The sequence below is a fragment of the Vicia villosa genome, linkage group LG4 (assembly GCF_029867415.1).
Source record: "Vicia villosa cultivar HV-30 ecotype Madison, WI linkage group LG4, Vvil1.0, whole genome shotgun sequence".
NCBI classification, from domain to species: Eukaryota; Viridiplantae; Streptophyta; class Magnoliopsida; order Fabales; family Fabaceae; genus Vicia; species Vicia villosa.
The window spans coordinates 9,420,401-9,442,162 of record NC_081183.1 but is presented as its reverse complement, the minus strand read 5'-3'; the positions used below and the strand labels follow the sequence as shown (position 1 = coordinate 9,442,162).

At 33.6% G+C, this 21,762-nt stretch overlaps 1 protein-coding gene across 1 annotated transcript; it reads left to right on the top strand.

Moving 5' to 3' along the window:
• Positions 1-7,587: 7,587 nt before the first annotated feature.
• LOC131598786 (mitogen-activated protein kinase kinase 9) lies at positions 7,588-8,700 on the top strand. The gene has a single exon (XM_058871356.1). The coding sequence runs from the start codon at positions 7,650-7,652 to the stop codon at positions 8,601-8,603; it is 954 nt and encodes a 317-aa protein (XP_058727339.1). The 5' UTR covers positions 7,588-7,649; the 3' UTR covers positions 8,604-8,700.
• Positions 8,701-21,762: the final 13,062 nt, after the last annotated feature.

The following is a 21,762-nucleotide window of genomic DNA, read 5'->3' as shown; positions in this document are numbered from 1 at the left end:
ACTTTCTCATTGTTCTTCATGTTGAGATTCTCATATTGCTTTCTCAGGGATTGAAGCTTCACCTTCTTCACTGATACGTCACCACCGTAACACCTGACCAGTATATCCCACGCCTCCTTTGACGTCATAGAATCAGCAATCTTCTCAAACACATTCACATTCACACACTGATGGATGAAGAACAACGCCTTTTGGTCTCTCTTCTTCGTCTCTCTCTGCGCTTCTCTTTGTTCTTCCGTTGCATCCGCTGCAACCGGAATATATCCTCCAGTGACAAGATCTAGAACATCTTGAGCACCAAATAATACACGCATTTGAATCATCCATCTATTCCAGTTTTTACCATCAAGAACTGGAAGTTTGGTATTCAAGTTGCTTCCACTCATCTTTAAACTTGTGCAGACAAAAACAGATTTCACTCACACTCACACAGTGTTTCCCAACCCACAAACAATCAAGAAAAATGTGATTCAACACAACTTTGTTTCCCAGAAACAAAATCAATCACACAGTCACACAAACTCACGTTCACTCGTGTTTCCCTGTGTTTGGAACCGGAGCTCTAGATACCAATTGTTGGTGCACAATGAATAAAGATGGTGACAAAGAGAATAATAACGGCGCAAAAGAGATGAGAGAATAAATGTTGTATTCTTCTTGCGTTGTTAATAAATGATAGCTACTACAAGGCTATTTATACAAAAGAAAATTTGCCACCTAAGCCCTAACAGACTAAACTTAGTGAACAAGTTTAGGGTACAAACAGTACAATACTACAAAAATACTAAAGTACCCTTACTACTAAACAGCTAAGCTAATGGGACCCAGATAACATCTTCTGGTCAATACTATCTTCTGAGTAACCATCAGAAGATCAGTCCATCTTCTGAATATTGAATTACTCTTCAATATTTACTAACAATAGAAATTGATTTGTCTTGTTGTAAATAATAGTCACTTTACTAACAATAGAAATTGATTTTTCTAGTTGTAAATGATAGTTACTTTATTAACGATAGAAATTGATTTGTCTAGTTGTAAAGTGAAAATCATTTAACTTGAAAGGGACTTGGATTTGAGACCTCATAGGTAAAACTTTATGTATAGAATTTGTTAATATTAGTAGAAATCATGGAAATTACTTGTTTAAAAATTACTTTATAAGAAACAATTTTGGCTTTTTTGATATTAATCATTGATAACTGTTTAAAAATGAAATTAAAAATAAAAATTAATTTAGTATTTAAAAAATAAAAAATTTAAAAAAAAGTTCAACGTGTCAGTCCAGTCACGGTTTAAAAGTATGAAAAGAACCGGTTTAGAAGTAGGAAAAAATGGATTTGAGAAAAATATTACCAAAATGACTAATATGATCGGTTAAATTTTGTAAGGGATTAAGTTGAGTTAATTTTTTTTTGTGAGGGACTAATTTGACTTGTGTAATATTTGTGAGAGACCAAAATGAGTCTTCCCTCTTAAAATTATAAGAGAAAAAACATAGATTCTTTCAATTCTATATGTATTTATTTATTATTTATTTATGAAAATAATTGAACAAAAGAGTTTCGTTAATAATTGAGATATATCCCGCCAAAAGTAATTGAGATCTATATTTATTTAAACTAATACAAGCTATTTTAAAAACTCATAATTATTGTAAAATTCCTTTTTAAATAATGCCTGAGAGATTCATCCAAACTGACGTATAACTGGAAAGCAACATCAACTGCTCTCTTTAATAATTTTGATAATCTAATTCGTCATTAATGATAGGTAGGGCAGCATAATATTATTTCAGATTAAATACTTGTGGTCCAATATATATTTAATTAATTAAGACAAATCATCACGCCACTTTTGGATTACTTTAGCTGTCCTTTTGTAGATGCAACGTGGGCACTAGTTGTTAAAAAATACTAATATAGAGGGGGCAAAAAGAAGGACATGTATAGAAAGGTATACTAGTAATATTAAACAAAAAAAATCATAAAAATTAAAATCATATGATCTCATTCATATAAACTAACAATGCTAGGTACATTAACTAATATGGTTTAATCCTTTCAAAAAAAACTAATATGGTTTAATGGTTTTCAAGCTCCAGCTGGTGGCCTCGTCTTAAACCGTCATCATCCATATGTATAAAGTTGTGCAACTTGATTTCGGGACCATGTAGTTAATTCATTAATGTATATAATAAGTCGATCCGATTTGCATGAAAAACTATCATTGGTAAATACTATGGGTGGAAATAGTTAGCTAGACAATACATATGTGTCATAGAGATATATTGGATTGATATGATTGACTCTTCAAGGCGACTAGCAGATTGACATTGTAGATTCATGAAATAGAAGATGATACTTGCAAATATTTTAGCGTTTAAGTCAACGAATGTTTGAGAAGTTAGATGGAATGTTACATAAAATTTTATCTAATTTTACGGTTATTTGATAGACTTTTGAGGAGATCGAAATTATGAATGTAATTATAACTCTTGGTTGTTCTCGTGACCGATTCTTTGTGTTTTTCTTTTGTAATTATCTCTTTGTTGTTCTCGTGACTATTCTCTCAATGAATTTATGTATAGGTTTCAATTATGTATACAAGAATTATAAGCTCCATATGAGTCAATACCTTCCCAGAAACACTTTATTAGTTATTTTTAGTGGCCTACGAGCAGGCCATTTTACTCGAGAGATGGAAGTAGTGATGCTAGTGATAGTGAGAGGGTAATTTCACACACAAGTTGATAAAGAGAAAAATGAGAATGAAGAAGAACAAAAAAAGGACGAAAGTGAAAGTGGAGAAGAAGAGGATGAAAGTGAAGAAACGGCGAGCGAGAGTGATAACTAGACTGCTACCACATCTTGCTCTCCAACATTGTGAATATTTATTTGTTTTTCTAACTGTTTTCTAGTTTAATCTTATTATTTGTTGAAAAATTTATGTGTATCTTATGTAGTTTAGCTTGGGAACTTGGACATGTTGGTCATTTTTGTACCAAGTACGTTAGCTTGTCCAAGCTTTCAAAATTTTGAGTATATTTTGGAACATCATTACTGTTGATTGTATGTGTGTCTTATATAAATGTGTGTTGAACATGAACTGGTACATTAAGTGATCGTAGAACACTATTACAAATAAAACATTTCATGAGAAAACTTTCACCTCACCTAACAAAATCGAGGTATAATGTCAAGGCGCATTATGCTTTATTTATTTTTTAAATAAATACCATCTAATCCCCCAGTTTCAGAATATAATCAAGGGGAAAAATAATTCAGGATATGTTTCGAATCCCAGCAAATGCATTTTATATTTTTATTTCTTCAAAAGTGGTGCCTTTCTTTTTATTTTATTTTTTATTTGTAAATTAAATTATCTATTTCTTTAGTTTTTGTAATAACTAAGGGATTAGATCATCATATTTTACTATAAAAGCACTCATTAATAATTTTTTACTCTAAATTTAACGTATATGTAGCCGTTCCAAACTCATACGGATCATTCTTTGGGATGAACTGCAAGATAGAAAAAATATTCAATGTTCTGTATTGTATGTTACTCTTCTATCTTGAACAAAACATTTTTCTGCCCTTGCAATCTACCTCACATAATGATGTTGATGTTGTTGTTTTATTTTTTGAATAACCTTCTTATGTTGTCAATCAAAGAAAACATCATTGTTTTCCTCGGTTGACAATATTGAGAAATTTATTCCTAAACATGTTGTCAATTGCAAACAATTGCAGCATAAAAAATGGTGAATTGTAAAAAATTATAATGAAAACCTTTAATTTTTGGGTTAAATAAGTTTTTGGTCCCTATAAATATTGCAGTTTCATTTTTAGTCCCTCCTGAGTTTTGGCAACGGTTTTAGCTAGTTTTGACAACGTTTTTTTTATAAAAACCGTTGCCTAAAGGCAGGGACTGGGAGGGACTAAAAATGAAAACTACAATATTTATAGGGACCAAAAACTTATTTAACCCTTAATTTTTTTATCATTCACAATTTTTTGCAACTAATATATTACATCGGTTTTTTTATAAAACCAAGGGGTTTTCTTATTTTATCTTTTTATAAAATTAAAAAAGAAAAAACATTTCCCCTCAATTTTAAAAAAGCATCGAGGGGTTTTGTTACTCCTCTACAATAACGAATTTATGCCATACTTTCATGAAATCTCTACATCTATCACTATATATCTTGTTCTCTTTCTTGTGAAAACATTTGACATGAAAATATTTTCTCAAGATTATGAAATCTTGGAACAGATCTCTAAGATGGATTGCAAGTGCAGAAAAAAATTTCTTATGGTTGGAATAAATAACTTATTAGAAGTTGGATGCACTCAGTTTATTGAACTTGAAAAGAATGTGCACAAAGGGTATACAACAAAATCTAGATAACAGCAAAGATTTGTTGTTCTCTAAGAATAATACCGAGGATGATGAATTAGAATTGTCAACATCTAGATTTTTTGTAAACAATGTAATTTAATTTTTAAAAAAAAATCTATTTCCTCTCACTTTTTAACAAAAATCGAGGGATATGTGGTGCTTGGGATGTAACCTATTTTATTGTATTTTTAACTCACTTTTGAGTCATAATTGAGGGAAAATATAAGCAAGCATGTTTATTGAGTTTCTTCATCGTCCTTAAACAAATCTTTGTCGTCCATTTAACGAGTATCAACACTCAGGACACTGTCATTAGTGATCTGCGTGAAACCTAAAAGACATCCATGATAAAAAGCATTATGAATATCAAAAATTAAAACTGAAACATTTGACATGAAGACTTTGAAAGTTAAACAAGCTTGGAAAAGTTCTCTATGGTGGATTCCAAGAATAGAAAATTATTTGGGCTCAAGATTTGTGTTCTTAAATAATCATATAACTGAATATTTATTTTATTTACCTAACCTTTTTTTTTTGTTTTATATCATAAACAAATGCAAGCAATATCCAACATTTTATCTTCTCCAAGATTAAATGATTTGAAGATCCAACATCTGATTTTCACTGATAGTGATAACGATGAACCAGATTCAAACTTAACAAATATTTTTACTTTAATATTCTGTGTAAACAATATAATATTCTTTGTAAACAATATAGTTTGTAAATAAATAAATTTATTAATGTTTTGTATAAACGAAATAATTTGTATTATATATATATATATATATATATTCTTTCCCCTCGGTTTTGATCATAAATTAAGAGGTATGTGGCGCTAGTTTTGAAAATATAAAAAAACTAATTATGGGGATCAAACCAACGACCATTTCAACTATGCCCTTGGTTATTCTAAAATTGGAGGATTAAATGGAAAGTTATCATGACGCCTTCTACTACCTCGTCTTTGAACCGAATTTAAATCAACTTCGTGACCGAGGTTAAATGTGTTTTTTGTAGTAGTGGAAGTTGCAAGAAACTCGCTAGGAGAGCTTTGTTGTGCGGTAAGAGAGTTTTGTTTCTATAAACTCGCTAACAAGATTTTACTTGGCTTAGAAAGGAACTCTGCAAAACCATTCCTTTAAGATTTTTTGCACAGGGTGAAATGCAAAGAAGATTAAAATTGAGCCATCACTCAAAAACACATGTGACATTTTTAATTCTTTGAATGATTTGATTAATATTATGCATGAGTACTTGTTTGAAAACTTGAACGTTTTGAAGTTTAAAGTTATTTGTCCATAATGGAAACATGAGTATTAACTGCTTCCATGAGACCATCCACTTCGGCCTCATTTTGAGCTAGCTTCTCGCTTTGATTTTGATAGGTCGCCTTTAATATTTTCTCTTCCTCTAGTATATCATCCTCTAGTATATTCTCCTTTTTACTCACTACTTTTTCTAGAGCAGATTGAGCATTCTTTTAATCCTTCTTAAGAGTAATTAGACTCTCATTAGCCGAGACCAACAGGGCTAACTTAGCCTAGGAATTCAGAGAGTTATAAGCCCTAGACTAATACGCTTATTCCCAAGGTATTTCAATCATTACGCTAGTTAAGTAGAATGTTCAATAAAAACCTATCATTATGAAAATGAGTGATCAATAGAGGATAATTTCTCTCAATAGAAGAAATCAAACTTTAATCACATAATTATTTCACCTATACAGGTCTCTTACTTGAGGAATTATGCACCACCATATGTTCTCACTTAATCATTCTACCCTTACAAGTCTTGTATTTGAGGGATTGTGTATCAATATATCCATATTGACATAAGTCCATTTAGCATCATCCGAACTTGATCCTTTAAACCTAGAGTTCATTAAACCCTAGGAAAGTACTCAAAAGGAAATGAACGAAGTTAAAACATTCTTGAGTCGTATGAGCGGGGCTTATGAAAAGGGGGTGAGCTCATCCAACCATGAGGTCGACTCTACACTGGGTTAAAAGGTCAGCTCAGCCTTAGTGACTCAACTATTATTCATGTAACGGTTCCAATGAAAGAGTACGCATGCTCAGACAAGATAGTTAATGACAATATTGGCACGATAGTCACACTCTGAGTGGATGAAAAACAATTAATGGGAAAAAAAGCGACCAAAATTATTAAGGCAAGAACAAATGAACGCATGTATATACACTAAAGGACTTAAGGACAACGAAGAAAGATAACTTATTCTGGAATAACTTAAATTGAAGCTTTGTTAATTTCACAACTAGTAAAGCTACATTGAATGTACTTTTGTAAGTACAAAACGTTATATCATATCTTTTACAATTTTGTAATTATTTCAAAAATTCAAATTATATTTTGAATTTTAAAATAGAAGTACAACATACTACAAATGACAATAAATGAAAGTTAGAGGTGAAAGAAAAAATGTTGTGTTCTCATTCTTTAAAAAATGTCATGAAGATTAAAAAACCTCAAATACAATTTTGTGTTGAATAAAACAAATTTGCTACAAAATCTGCTTTATACTAAGTTAAGAGATCAACTCAACCTCGCTAACTCAACTCAACCTCACTAATTCAGTTATGATTCTTATAACGGTTTCAATAAAAAATACACACTCTTACATAAGACAGTTAATAACAATAATAATATGATAGGACATAAAGATAAAACATTAACATTATAAACAATCATTGAGACATTAACAAAAAGACTTAGATATACATAAAAAAAAAAAAACTTATTCTAAAATCACTTAAATTAAGACTTCATTGATTCCACTAGTATTAAAATTACATACAATCCAATGTACTTTTCAAGTATAAGATGTTATTACATGTCCTTCAAACCCTTGTAAAATTATCTCCAAAACCTCCTTTATTTATAAAAAAAAAATCAAAATTCAAATTATATTAAAATCTTAAAATACAAAGTACATTCATACAAAACAAGTGAAAGTTAGATGTGTAAGAAAAAAAAAAGGTAGGCTACAATTTAACCACATGCTGAATAAGGAAAGGTACAAACATAGAAATAGTTTCTTCAAAAAAAAATTAAAATATATTAAAACCAAGTGTGGACCCCACTCCCATATCCACCCTCCTTCCTAAGCCATCACACTCTCTAATCCACTCACCTAATATAAACCCCTCACAAATCTTCTCTTCTTAGTCACTAACTCACTTTTTTTTTTCTCTCTTCACCACAACCACCGTCAACCACCACACATGGCGCTCGTCCGCCGCCGCCATCCCAATCTCCGTCTTCCAGAAATCTCCGACCACCGTCCTCGTTTCCCTGTCCCCCTTCCTCCCAACATCTACAAACAATCATCCTCCACCGGCTCTGACACCCTTGCTCCCGGTGACTTCGAGAAACTCGCCGTCCTCGGTCACGGCAACGGCGGCACCGTTTACAAAGTCCGCCACAAAGTCACTTCCACCATCTACGCTCTAAAAGTCAGCCACAACGACTCCGACCCCACCACGCGCCGCCGCACACTAGCAGAAATCAACATCCTCCGCCGCGCCACCGATTGTCCCAACATCGTTAAATTCCACGGCTCCTTCGAGAAACCCACCGGCGACATCGCGATTCTCATGGAGCTCATGGACTCCGGCAGCCTGGAAACCGCTCTCAAAACAAACGGAACATTCTCGGAACCAAAACTCGCCTCAGTGGCGCGTGAAGTTCTCAACGGGTTATCGTATCTCCACGCGCGTAACATCGCGCACCGTGACATTAAACCTTCGAACATCCTCGTTAACAACAAAAACGAGGTTAAGATTGCAGATTTTGGTGTTGGTAAGATAATGGGTCGCACGCTTGAAGCATGCAACTCTTACGTTGGCACGTGTGCTTATATGAGTCCGGAGCGGTTTGACCCGGAAGTTTATGGCGGGAACTATAACGGTTTTTCAGCTGATATATGGAGTTTGGGTTTAACACTATTTGAACTTTATGTGGGTCATTTCCCGTTTCTTCAATCGGGTCAACGACCCGATTGGGCTATGCTGATGTGCGCGATTTGCTTCTCCGATCCACCGAGTTTGCCTGATTCCGCTTCACCGGAGTTTCGAGACTTTGTTGAGTGTTGTCTTAAAAAGGAATCCGGTGAGCGGTGGACGGCGGCTCAGTTATTGACCCACCCGTTTTTGTGTAAAGATATGGATAGTTGTTAACTAGGCTGACCCGGTTTGTTAAATCGGGTCGGGTATTGTTTAATGGATAGTGTAAATTTTTTAGTTATTGTTAAAAATTTTTGTTTGAGTTGTTGTATATTCTTTTATGATTCTATTTATTTATTTTGGGTTTGAGAAAATGATTTATGATTCCCTTTTGGAGATTATTCTCTCCTGTGTTTAAGGAAATTCCAAATTCAGATAAAAGCAAATAATTGTTGCTGAATAAAGTGAATTATTTATTTACAAAATTAATTTAAGTCACATCGCAAGTGTTATAAAAATGTTTTGTATTTATAAGAATATACTTGGCATAATATGGTATAATATGTCTTATAAAAAAACGTTAAGAACACCACATAGTGTTCACCAATGATGATGCTATTACCATTAGTGCATTTTCATTTGAAGAAGAGTTGTTACAAGTTAAACAACTATGAGATTTTTTTTTTAACATTTATTAAATAATAAATGTAATTGATATTTATATAATAAATCAATTACATAAATTATTTAATAAATATAAAAATAAATTTCCTAATAAGATTACCACAATCAACTCTACCTATCTATAAAATTTAATCCTCCATAGCAAGGACATTTTCAATTCACTATTATAATCAATATATTAAGAATTTTTTCTCTTGTAGCAAGGACATTTTCAACCCACAATCAACTCTACCTATCTATAAAATAATTAAAGATAAATATTGTTTTGATAAAGTTTGACACAAATTTTGACACCTTCTATTTTTAGTGTATAAGTATGATAAACAATATTTCTTTTTGGTGATTTTAAATAATTTTTTATATTAAAAATTATTTATTTTAAATATATTTTTTTAACACATATAGAATTGGTCATTGATTTTTTTTATTATTTTATTAAATACCAAAATATATTATTAATAACTTATTTTATCTATTATTTATTAACTATTTTTACTATTTTATTAATTAAAAATAGAGAGTATTAACTACATATTTTTATGTAATGTACCTCTATCAATCTCTATCAATTTATATAACATAAATGGTTGATACTTAATATTTTATTGGCTAATGATATATTAAAATTGTTAATAATATTTAAAATAAGTCATTAATAATATATATTTACAATTAATGAAATAATAAAAATGGTTAATAATATAATTTTACAGTTGTGTAACAAAAATACTTGTCTATATTTTTAATTTAAAAAAATTTATAAAAAATGTACACAAAAGAAATAGTTGCATTTTGTGTTAAAACTTATGTTTGTTTAGCATTGTTGATAATTAAATAGATTTAACCTAATCTTCAAAATAATGATACCTTAACATGAACAAGTGACAAAAAAACATGAATGAAGAGAATTGAAATGAGAGATATGTCCAAGTCCCCAAGTGGATGTGGATTTAGCTAGGTGTAGGGAAATAGGAACTTGGAAGTTAGCAAGAACTTGGAACTTTCCTTGCTTTTTATATGTACTATTAATAATAATTTTTATTTTTAAAAAAATACACTAGTTACCATTATTATTATGATTATGTATGTCACTCTTGTGTTGTGTCATCATGGATATCGTCATCTTGATTGGATGTTTCTCTAGCTGTTCACCAATTTCACCTCATGGGATTGGCCAAACACACACGTGTTTGCCTTATCTTCTTGACAAAAAAACAAAAACGTGGAAAGAAAATAAAAGGGTATAGAACTCAAAGGTGTGCATAATGCATTGAACCTTCCATAGTTGTATCGTATACATATACATCAATGAATAAAACAAATTTATGTACATTTTGTATTAAGAGGAGTATGGAATATTCAAGAAAAAAAATGAGAAACATGAAGATTCAAAAAGAAGAATAAGAATTTGAAGAATAAATTGAAGTCAAAGAGATTTTTTGAAAATTTGAAGTTGTGTTTTTTTTTTTCTCCTTCATATTTAATATTTACTTTGTTATGAAATACAATAGTAAAAATAAGGTTTAAAATTTAAAAATTTTACATTGATTCTTATCTGCTTTATGTTTAATATTTACTTTGTTATGAAATGTAATAGTTGAAGATGCAGTGAACTTGACAGGAATGCAACTAAAAGATGATTTCTTACGAGTAAGTTCATCGCAAACTGTTGAATTTTCAATTACAATTATCTGTTTGTTAGTTTATCTAATTTGTAGTTTAAACTGATAGTTTAAGTTGATAGCTTAAGACAGTTAAACACAAAGATTAAAAATTTATTACATAAACTTTGAATATTACATAATCAAAAGTCATTATCATATCTAAACTCTCTAGCTGAGATAAAATTAGACCAATCATAATGGGCCTCATCATCATCATCAGAATAAAAATAATAATTATTTGCCGCAACCTTCTTCTTCTTCTTCTTCTCCTCACCCTGAGAGCTCTCATTAGTCTAAACACAACACCATCTTCAGCAACATCTTGAATTTGATGCTGGTTTTGCACCACAACACCATCTACAGCAACATCTTGAGGCTCAGGCTGGTTTTGCACAACAGCATCCTCTACAACAACATTTGGATTCTCAACATTGTCGATAGCTTGAGTAGGATAACACATGTCGGTCCTTTTGAATGAAGTTGTTTTTTGTGTTTTGGTTCTTCCGCTTTTATATTGTTCCTTCTGATTCTTCATCTTCTTCTCTTGGAAGTTTAAAAACCAAAGATGCTCATTATTGTTTCTTTAATTCTATACGCTTTCTATTCTCTTTGGAAGTTGGAAAGATTGCATACCTCGAGCTGTTCAAATTTGTTGTGTACTTATAATACAAGTTTTGATAACAATTCAAATATGGTGTAGTGTTGATTCTGGTATGAAACGATTGACATTTATTCACATATAATAGCACGTGCTTTTCTATTTACTGCGACGGTCACTGGACCATGATTGAAAGTGTCGCATATACTACCACACACTACATAACAACGTCTGGTCCCGCGTGATTATATATTTTTTCCAACCGTTGTTAAATGTCTTTTCCATAGTAGTGTTAGGACAACATCTTAATGATGTGCAATAGCTAGATATATTTTCTTTTGGAGTAGTAACAACAGTAGTTGCTTCTAACGTCCTTGAAGGGTCAGATGATCTTACTGCCTTAGAAGGTCTAGAAGGCTCCATCATAAGACTTCTTGGATTTGGAAGTTTTGGGCTTCTTGGAGGAAACTTCAGCAACATGCTTCTTGGAGGATTTTCTTTTCTTCTTTGTCGGAGATGCACAAGGATTAGTCGTACCTTCAGCAGAAGTAAGAGGAAGTTTTGGAGTTCTAGCATTGTGAACCCGAAAATATTCCACTACTATCCTTTTGGCGACTAATGAGATCTTGGTCAGATCTTCAATATTTCTAGCAACATCATAAACCAAGGACGTATACCTTGTTCTGCCGTTGAGAGGATTTACGATCTGAACATCCAGCTCCCTTTGTAGATTCAGAGAATATACAAGCTTGCTCTCTACCCGGATACCAGAAATTAATCTTCCCATGGGAATCCACTTACTTTATTTGGAACCATAGTCTCTAGATTCGATAATGGATATCCTCAAGTAGTTGAAAAAAAATTCGATAGATTCACCTTGATTCCAGATTTGATGAAGTTGAGAAGATACTTCTGATCGGTGATAAAAACTTCCCAGAAGGATCTTAAACCAAACCCTAAGAATACTATGAAGCTTCTTAGGATGATTAATATCCACTTCATCCTTGAAAATAATAGCAGCATTTTCACCCATCTTTTCATATTTAGCGGGCATGTTGATACATCTTTGTCCATTACCATCATGCTTAATCAGTTTAGCAATGTCTTCTTCAACAATACATATGTTGTTCCCCAAGACTTTAGAGAAAATCATACCAGTAGGGGATACTTAAGCATGCACCCGGAAATCCTTGACCAGTTCAGGATACACTGGTTCCTTCAGGCGATCAAACTAGGTTTCCCATTGAGTCTTCAAAAGATCAATGAGGTCAAACTTGTTTTCTTTTATATTTTCAAAGTCTTCAATCAGTTCAGCAGGAACATTTAAATTGCCAACCGAAGTAGAAAGATGAATATCTAAGTTGGGTTGAGGACGTTGTTGATACGATGATCCTTGAACACTCGGTTGAGCAATTGAAGTTTGTTGTTGTTGAACATTTAATTGTTGTTGTTGATGAGCCATTATTGAAAATGAACACAAATAAGAACATGAACAAGGGTTTTTGGTTTCAGAGAGTTTTTAGGGCTTGAAGAGTGGAAGTTTCGGACTGTGGTGGTGAAAGTGTGTGAAGTGGGAGTGAGTGATTTTTAAATAGTTTTTGCAATGATGAAAGCAACTTGAGTACTGCAAAAAGTTCTAACAAGGGATAAAGTGAAAAGATATTAACCTAATCCCAATAAAATCTCTTCTTCCAAAAAGTCACATCAAGTGTAGGCGTGCTTCTCGACAAGACAATTGTCTTTCGTTGAATCAATAACCGTTCACTATCCTGACAGCTCATTAATGAATTAAACTCTTCTATTTCTAGAGGATAAAAGTTTTCAAAAGAAAAGATTCTGACCTAGGACGTTTCTGATACATGAATAAATAAATACCTCAGAGTCTCATTTTCTCATTCTAAGAAGGTGAACATTCTGAAATTACATCTTTTTCATTCTGGACAAGACACCATGTTAAAGTTTTTTAGAATGAAAATGAATCTATCTCCAGCAAGAGTTTTTGTAAATATATCAGCCCATTGATGGTATGTATATATGAATTTTAAAGATAAAATTCCCTTCTGAACATAGTCTCGCATAAAGTGATGTTTAATCTCAATATGTTGAACCATAGAATGTAAAATTGGATTCTTTGATAAACAAATTGCATAAGTGTTATCACAGAAGATATAAATGTCTCTCTCATAAATTTGAAAGTCTTCTAGCTGACTTTTTAGCCAAAGGATCTGACTGCTACATCCAAAAGCATAAATGTATTCAGATTCTGCAGTTTAGAGTGCTATTATAGATTTCCTCTTGCAGGACCATGAGATCAAATTACCCTAGAAACTAACAACTTCCAGAAGTGCTTTTTCTATCTAGCCTGTCTCCAGCATAATCAGTATCACAATACCTACTAGCTTGTATTCACTTGATTTTCTATAACACAAACCAAGGTTAGTAGTACCTTTCGGATACCTAAAAATCCTCTTAATAGCTGTTAAGTGAGGTTCCCTAGGATCTGATGGGAAGCGAGCACACAAGCATACACTAAATAATATGTCAGATCTAGAAGCATTCAAATATAATAGAGAACCTATCATACCTCTGTAAAGATTCTGATCAACTTTACCTCTTACCTCGTCTTTCTCAAGAGTGCAATTTGGGTGCATGAGGATCTTTGTCGTCTTACATTCTGATAAGTCAAACTTCTTCAGAAGTTCCTTGGTGTACTTGCTCTAGTGATCAAAAGTCTCTTCTAGACCTTCATTGGTTTGAATTCCTAGAAATAACTTGAGTTCTCCCATCAAACTCATCTCAAATTCTGTCTGCATAGACTTAGAGAATTCCTTGCACAAAGTGGCATTAGCAGAACCAAATATAATATCATCAACATATATTTGAACTACCAGAATGTAATTTTTGAAGGACTTACAGAACAAGGTGGTATCAACCTTTCATCTGGTGAAATCATTTTCTAAAAGAAAATTGCTTAATCTTACATACCAAGCTCTGAGAGTTTGTTTAAAACTAAGCTATGGGAGCTTATTTCAGACCATACAATGATTTATTGAGTTTAAAAAACAAAATATAGGTTTTAATGATTTTTAAAGCCATGAGGTCGGTGTACATACACTTCCTTTGTTATGTAACCATTCAAAAATGCACTCTTAACATTCATCTAATACAAGATGATGTTATGATTAATAACAAACGAAATCAAGAGACGTATAGACTCTGATCTGGCAAATAGTGTAGAGGTTTTAGTATAGTCAATCCCTTCTTGATGACTATAGCCTTGTGCAACTAGTCGAATCTTGTTTCTTACCACTTTTTCTTTTTTCGTTAAGCTTGTTCATGAATACCCACTTGGTTCCAATCACATGAATTCCTTTGGGTGTAGGCATAAGAATCCATACATCATTAACTAAGAATTGATTGAGCTCTTCTTGCATTGCTAGAATCCACTCTGTATCCAAAAGAGCTTCATCTACAGATGTAGGTTCTATGAGGGACACCAACCCTAGAAGAGTCTCTTCATAAGGTTTGAAGGAGGATCGGGCTCTGACTGGTTCAGTCTTATCACCCAGAATCAATTCTTGAAAATGTGATGATCTTTATCGGTGCTTTCTTAGAGGATTCTCAGCTTCAAGAGCTTCTAGTTGAACATCTTCAGAGTCATTTATCTTTTGTTCTTATGCAACAACTTCATTACCTTCAGATCCTGAATAGGTAATCTCCAGATCTGCAAACTTTTTAACTAGCTTTTACTTTTCAGGGTCAAGCTTATCAGCGAATTTAACATGAATTGATTCTTCAATAATACGTGTTTCAAGGTTGTATACTCTATAGCCTTTTGAATCAAACTTGTTAAGATTCTCCTTGTTGTTCAGAATAAAATAATTACATCAAAATCAATTAAAATATGAAATGTTGGGTTTCTTATTCTTTCACAATTCATAAGGAGTCTTACCCAAAATAGGTCTGATAGAGACTCTGTTCTGAATATAACAAGTTGTGTTAACTGCCTCTTCCCATAAATTCTTTGATATGTTAGTCTCATTGATCATGATTCTAGCCATCTCTTGCAAAGTCCTATTCTTCCTCTCTATAACTCTATTTTACTATGGAGTTCTACGGCAAGAGAAGTCATGGGAAATGCCATTCTCATCAAACAACTTCTCAAACTGTTTGTATTCGAACTCCCCACCATGATCACTTCTAACTTTGACAATTTTAGAGTTATTCTCATTTTGCACTTGAGTACAGAAGGTAGTGAACACAAAATGTGACTCATCCTTCTGTTTTAGAAATTTAACCTAAGTCCATCTACTGTAATCATCAACAATGACTAATCCATACTTCTTACCATTGACAAAAGCAGTTTTCACTGGTCCAAACAAGTAAATGTGCAGAAGCTCCAAAGGCTAGGAGGTAGAAACAACATTCTTTGCTTTAAAAGAAGTTTTTTAATTTAAAAACTTGTCTTTCTGACATGCATCACAAAATGTCTTTAAAGATAACTTCATATTAGGAGTGTCTCAGACTAAATTAAGCTTGTTTAGCCGAGAACTCCTTTTCATGCTAACATGGCCCAATCGTCTATGCCATATCTATTGCTCTTCATTAACATGCATAAGACATTTTACATTTTGCTATTTAAGATCAAAAAGTCTAATCTTATAGATGTTGTTCCTCTTCTTGCCTTTGAATAAGATAGAGCCATCCTTCTGATAGTAGCCTTACAAGAGTTTTGATTAAAGATAATATCGTAACCATTGTCACTTAATTGACTTATGGATAATAAGTTATAAATTAATCCATCAACAAGCAAAACATTAGTAATATAGGGGATAAAACCATTACCAATTGTTCCGGAGCCTATGATTTTCCCTTTTGATCACTTCAGAAACATGACGCATCCATGCTTAAGTTCCAGGCTTTAGAACATATTCCTTCTTCCCGTCACGTGTCACGAGCAGCCAGAGTCTAGGTACCATGACTAGTGTCTTAACTTTGCCGCTAAAGAAATCTACAACATAGATTATCTTTTTCTTAGATACCCATAACTTCTTGGGTCCTTTCTTGTTAGTGTTCCCAAAGTTTTTGACAACTTTGAGTTTAGGAGCAGAATAAACATATTTGCAAGAATTAAAACAACAGGGTGCAAATATTGATTTTTCCTTAAGTTTAGGAGAAGGTTTTTCCTTAGGCACAAAACCAGCAGAAACAAAATGAAAATGGAGCACAATTGGTTTATCTTTTTTTCAAAATCAGATTCTTCATCTGAATTATAACTAATGCCTCTAGTCTCGTTTCTGCTTACGCCATAGATAATCGAAGCCATAACGCTTCTTCCTAGGCTTATAGCTAGAAATATTTTATTAGCTCCCTGCATAAATTTTGATCCTTGATATCTCAAAATTGGTTATTAAGGCCGTAATTACCAATGAAAAGACTTCATTAGGAACGTCGTCCACTTTCTCGCTGTGTTTAAACCCTAGGACGAGCCTCTCGTCCGCTGGAATTTATTCCTTTCCTAGCCACTGCTTCCAGCTCTATAATTTGTTTTTTCACAATCCCCTTTGATGTTGCTTATAGATGCAACAAGCGATTGTTTTCCTCATTAAGGGCGACATAAAGTAGTCTCCATAGTAGCTCCAAGATAAATGTGTTGCCTTACCTCTAACTTGTTAGAGTTTACACCTCCTTTGATACACAAGTGGAAGAAGACGAAAATGAAATAAATTTACACACACACACACATAGAGATATAGAGAGAGATTTGTAACTAGCTTTATTTATCAAACTCAATGTTGCTACAAATGAGTAATCACTCTTAACAAATTTAATGAAACTTCAGTTAATATACACACAAACAAATTCAAATGCAAACCAAATAAATTCAAAGGCAAATGAAACTTAAATGCATATGATGAATTTGAATTACATCTAACACCATCCCTTAATTCATATTCAGCCAATTAAAATCAACAACACCAATTCCATCCCTCAAATTGATGAAGTGTTTAGTTTTGATTGCTTTGGTCAACACATTTTCAAGTTGCCTCTGAGTGCTACAGTGAACAACTTCAAGCACTCCATTACGAACTTGATTTCGTAAAAAATGAAACTTTGTGTCAATGTGCTTGCTTCTCCCTTACAACAATGGGTTCTTGGCAAAACTTATAGCAGATTTGTTTTCTATCATCAACTTAACTAGTTTGCTCACTTTGAACTTCAATTCCTGCAAAAAATTCATCAGCCAAATAGCCTGAAAAGATGACAAAGCACTAGCTATGTACTCAGCTTCACATGTTGATAATGAAACAATTGGTTGCTTCTTGAAACACCAAGAAATGAGAGCATCTAGATACATAAACATGTATCTTATAGTACTTCTTTTGTCTACCCTATCTCCACACAGTCAGAGTCTGAATATCATATCAACTCAGAGTCATGTGACACTCTAGATTAAAACACAATACCATACTTTAGAGTTCCTTTATATAATTGAGGATTCTGATTATAGCTTGGTACTGCGACCACTTTGGTTTACTCATAAACCTACTCACCATACCAACTACATAACATATTGCAGGCATGTTACACAAGCATCTCAGAGAGCCAATTAATTGTTTGAAGGTTGTAGCATCTATATCCTCACCATCGGGATCAGAGTCCAGTTTATGGTTTATTTATGCAAATGCATATTTACGATTCATCAAACCGAATCTCTTCTGAAACTCAAGTTCATACTTCAGTTGATGAACAATGATTATCTTTTTAGACCGTAAAATTTCCATCCCTTGAAAATATACCATATTCCAAGATCACTTATATCAAAAGCATTCATTAACACCTTCTTGAACTTGTTTATCTCAACACTACAACTTTTTGTTAGCAATATGTCATCTACATAAACACACACCACAATCACATTGCCATCAGAATTATGCTGCACATACAAACCATACTCCATTTCACATTTTTTGAATCCCCGATGCTTGAAAAATGAATCAATTTCTAGATTCTAAGCCCTTGGGGCTTGCTTTAGTCCATACAAAGCTTTATGCAGCTTATACACAATCCCTTCATTATTCTCTATCACAAATCTAGAAGGTTGTAACACATAAACTTCTTCTTGCAATGGACCATTCAGAAAAGCAAATTTTACATCTAAATGTAGCATCGGCCAATTCATATTTGCAGCTATAGCAATCACCAATATGATTATTTCATGTCTAGGTACCGGTGCAAACACTATAAAATAGTCTAAAATAAATTTTTGTAGAAATCCTCTAGCTACTAACCTTGCTTTATGCTTGGCAATTTACCCATATGGCTTCAGCTTTATCTTGAAAACCCATCTCACACTGATGGCTTTCTTGTTCTTTGGTAAAACAGTTAATTCCCATGTCTTGTTTCTTTCAATAGCCTTAAGTTTTTCCTTCATGACTTTCAACCACTCCTTCTTCTTGAAAGCCTCATTGATAGTGATAGGTTCAAAGTCCACCATCATGGTAAACTGTATGACTTCTTCTTCTTCAGAGTCAACCTCAGTATCATGTAACAACTCAAAATCTGCAAGTCTCTTTGGTATATGTCTAACTCTCTATGGCCTCTAGAAGTGCGCAAGTTCACCTTCAAAGCCAGGCCCACCTTTAGAAGCTAGATTACCACCAGAGGCTGGACTACCATCAGAGGTTGGATCACCTTTAGAGGCTGGACCATCATTAGAGTCTGGATCACCTTCTAAGTTTAGACCAGCTTTAGAGTCTTAGTCACCTTTAGAGTCAAAATCACCTTTAGAGTGTGATTCATCTTCAAAGTCTGAGTCACCTTTAGAGTCAGACTCACCTTCAGATTCAAAGTCACCTTTAGAAGCAGAATCTCCTCTAGAGGCATTTTCAAAAACACCTTCAACTCCAGAAAGCAGGATCAAACTTATTGCAATCCCATGTTTCTAATTCTTTCACTATGATATATCTGCTGACTTCAAGTTTGTTGGTGACTGGGAAATAGAGTTTATAGGCATCTGTAGAGTGGTAACCTATAAGCAACATGACATTGCTACTGTCATCCAATTTCCTTCTAGTAGCATCTGGAATGTGTTTGTAAGAAACAAAACTAAACACCTTCAGATGGCTTACACTTTGCTTTCTTCCAGTCCGCTTCTCTAGAGGAACTACTTCCTTTAACTTCTTTATTGGACATTTGTTGAGCATATATGCTGAAGTGGCAACAACTTCACCCCATAATATGTGATGTAGATTATTTTCTTTCAGCCTGCTTCTGGTCATGTCAAGTAGAGTTATGTTTCTTCTTTAAGAAAGACCATTAGGTTGTGGAATGTATAGAGCAGTCACCTCATGCTCAATACCACTCATAGAACTTATTAAACTCTCTAGAGTTGAACTCACATCCACCATCGGTTTTGAGGATCTTCAACCTTTGTCCACTTTAATTTTCAGCCTTCACTTTGAACTTCTTGAACACAACAGACACCTAATGTTTGAAATTTAAGAGTGCTACCCATGTCATTCTCGTGAACTCATCCATAAATGACACAAAATACTTGTTTCCTCTAAGAGAAGGTACATATAATGGGCCACGTCATCCTAATGCACCACACCCAAAGCACGAGTTGCTCTTGGAGGAAATTCTAATGAGAAAGAAAATCTTGGTTGCTTGCCTTTCATGAATATGTCACATGATTTCTCTGGCGCCACAATCTTAGGAATTCCAAGTACCAGATTCTTTGAACTCAGATGCTCTAAAATTCGGAAGTTCAGATTCCCCAATCTCTTGTGTCACAACTCACTCTCCTTTACAACCCTTGTTACACTAAGACATTGAGTGTGTGTTATTTCAACATTCACCTTAAATGTCCTATTTCTTCCTAGTTCAGACTGCATAATCAACTTCTGATTACAACCATAAACCTTCTTATTGAAAAACCTTTTTCAATCAGCTGACTTACACTCTTCAGATTGCTCTTCATGATAAGAATATACTACACATCATTAATTTGAGAAGTTTTTCCATTATGCAATTTCACCCTGACATTTCCCATTCCTTCAGTATTCAGATGCTTATCATTAGCACATATGATCTTGGTCTTTCTATTAAAGTCAAAATCAACAAGACATTGCTTGTTTCCAGTTAGGTGATTTGAGCAGCCAATGTCCACATACCACCAGTCTACCATTTTTTCACCTTCATTCTCATATGACATCAATAGCACATGTTCATCCTCTGAATCTCCTATGGCTATATTGGCTTCTTCACATTTATTTTCCTTGTTTGACCAGCAATCGGAGGCAATTGGCCAAATCTGTTACAGTTGTAGCACTGAACCTTTCTTTGATCAAACTTCTCCTTTCCCTTATGAACATTCTTATGTTTCTTCTCTTCTGAAGAAGAAGGTTTTGAATTCTGAACATTCTTTTTCTTGTTCTCTAACCATGCTCGCTTCTTGTTCTTCTTAACAAAAGAAGCTTTTAGAGCTTGTTCTTACTCCCTTTCAGAGTTCCTTTCATTCAGACGCAACTATTGTGCCTCTAAACTACTACGAAGTTCTTCAATTCCCATGGTTCTAGTGTCGTTAGAATGTTCTATGGATACAACTGTGTAATCAAACTGATGAGTAAGAGGTCTTAGTACCTTTTCAATGATTACTTGTTCAGAGAGTGTTTCCCCACAAGCCTTCATCTCATTCATGATCACAGTCACTCTAGAGATGTAATCTGGTACCTTCTCATTGTTCTTCATGCTGAGATTCTTGTATTACTTGCGTAGGGACTGCAACTTCACCTTCTTCACTGATGTGTCGCCACCATAGCAGCACACAAGTGTATCCCACGCCACTTTCGTTGTCGTTGCGTTGACACTGTTCTCAAACACCTTCGTATCCACACAATGATGGATATAGAACAACAATACCTTATGATCCTTCTTCCTCGTATCACGTTGCGCATTTCTTTGCGCTTCTGTTTTGTCTTCTACAACCGACGTGTAACCGTCATTGACTAAATCAAGAACATCTTGAGCTTCAAACAACACACGCATCTGAATTGAACATCAATTCTAATTCTTTCTATCAAATACTAGAAGCTTTGTGTTCAACTACCGTTTCCTTCGTTCATCTTTGTTCTTGTGCAAATCACTTAAATCTCACAGACACGTGTTTCCCAACCCTAAGAATCAAGAAATGTGATTCTTCTCTTATTTCGAACTTCAGCTCAATATGAATTTGAGGAACGAAATCAATCACACACCTCACGTGCACTCGTATTTTCCTATATCAGAATCGGAGCTCTGAATACCAATTTGTTGGAGTTTACACCTCCATTGATGCACAAGTGGAAGAAGATGAAGATGAAAGAAAGTTGGAGAGAGAGAGAGAGAAGGAGAGAGAAATATGTAACTAACTCTATTTCTCAAACTCAATTCTATTACAAATGAG

Excerpts from the sequence above, each read along its gene's own strand:
- LOC131598786 (XM_058871356.1), top strand. The coding sequence starts at position 7,650 with ATGGCGCTCGTCCGCCGCCGCCATCCCAATCTCCGTCTTCCAGAAATC.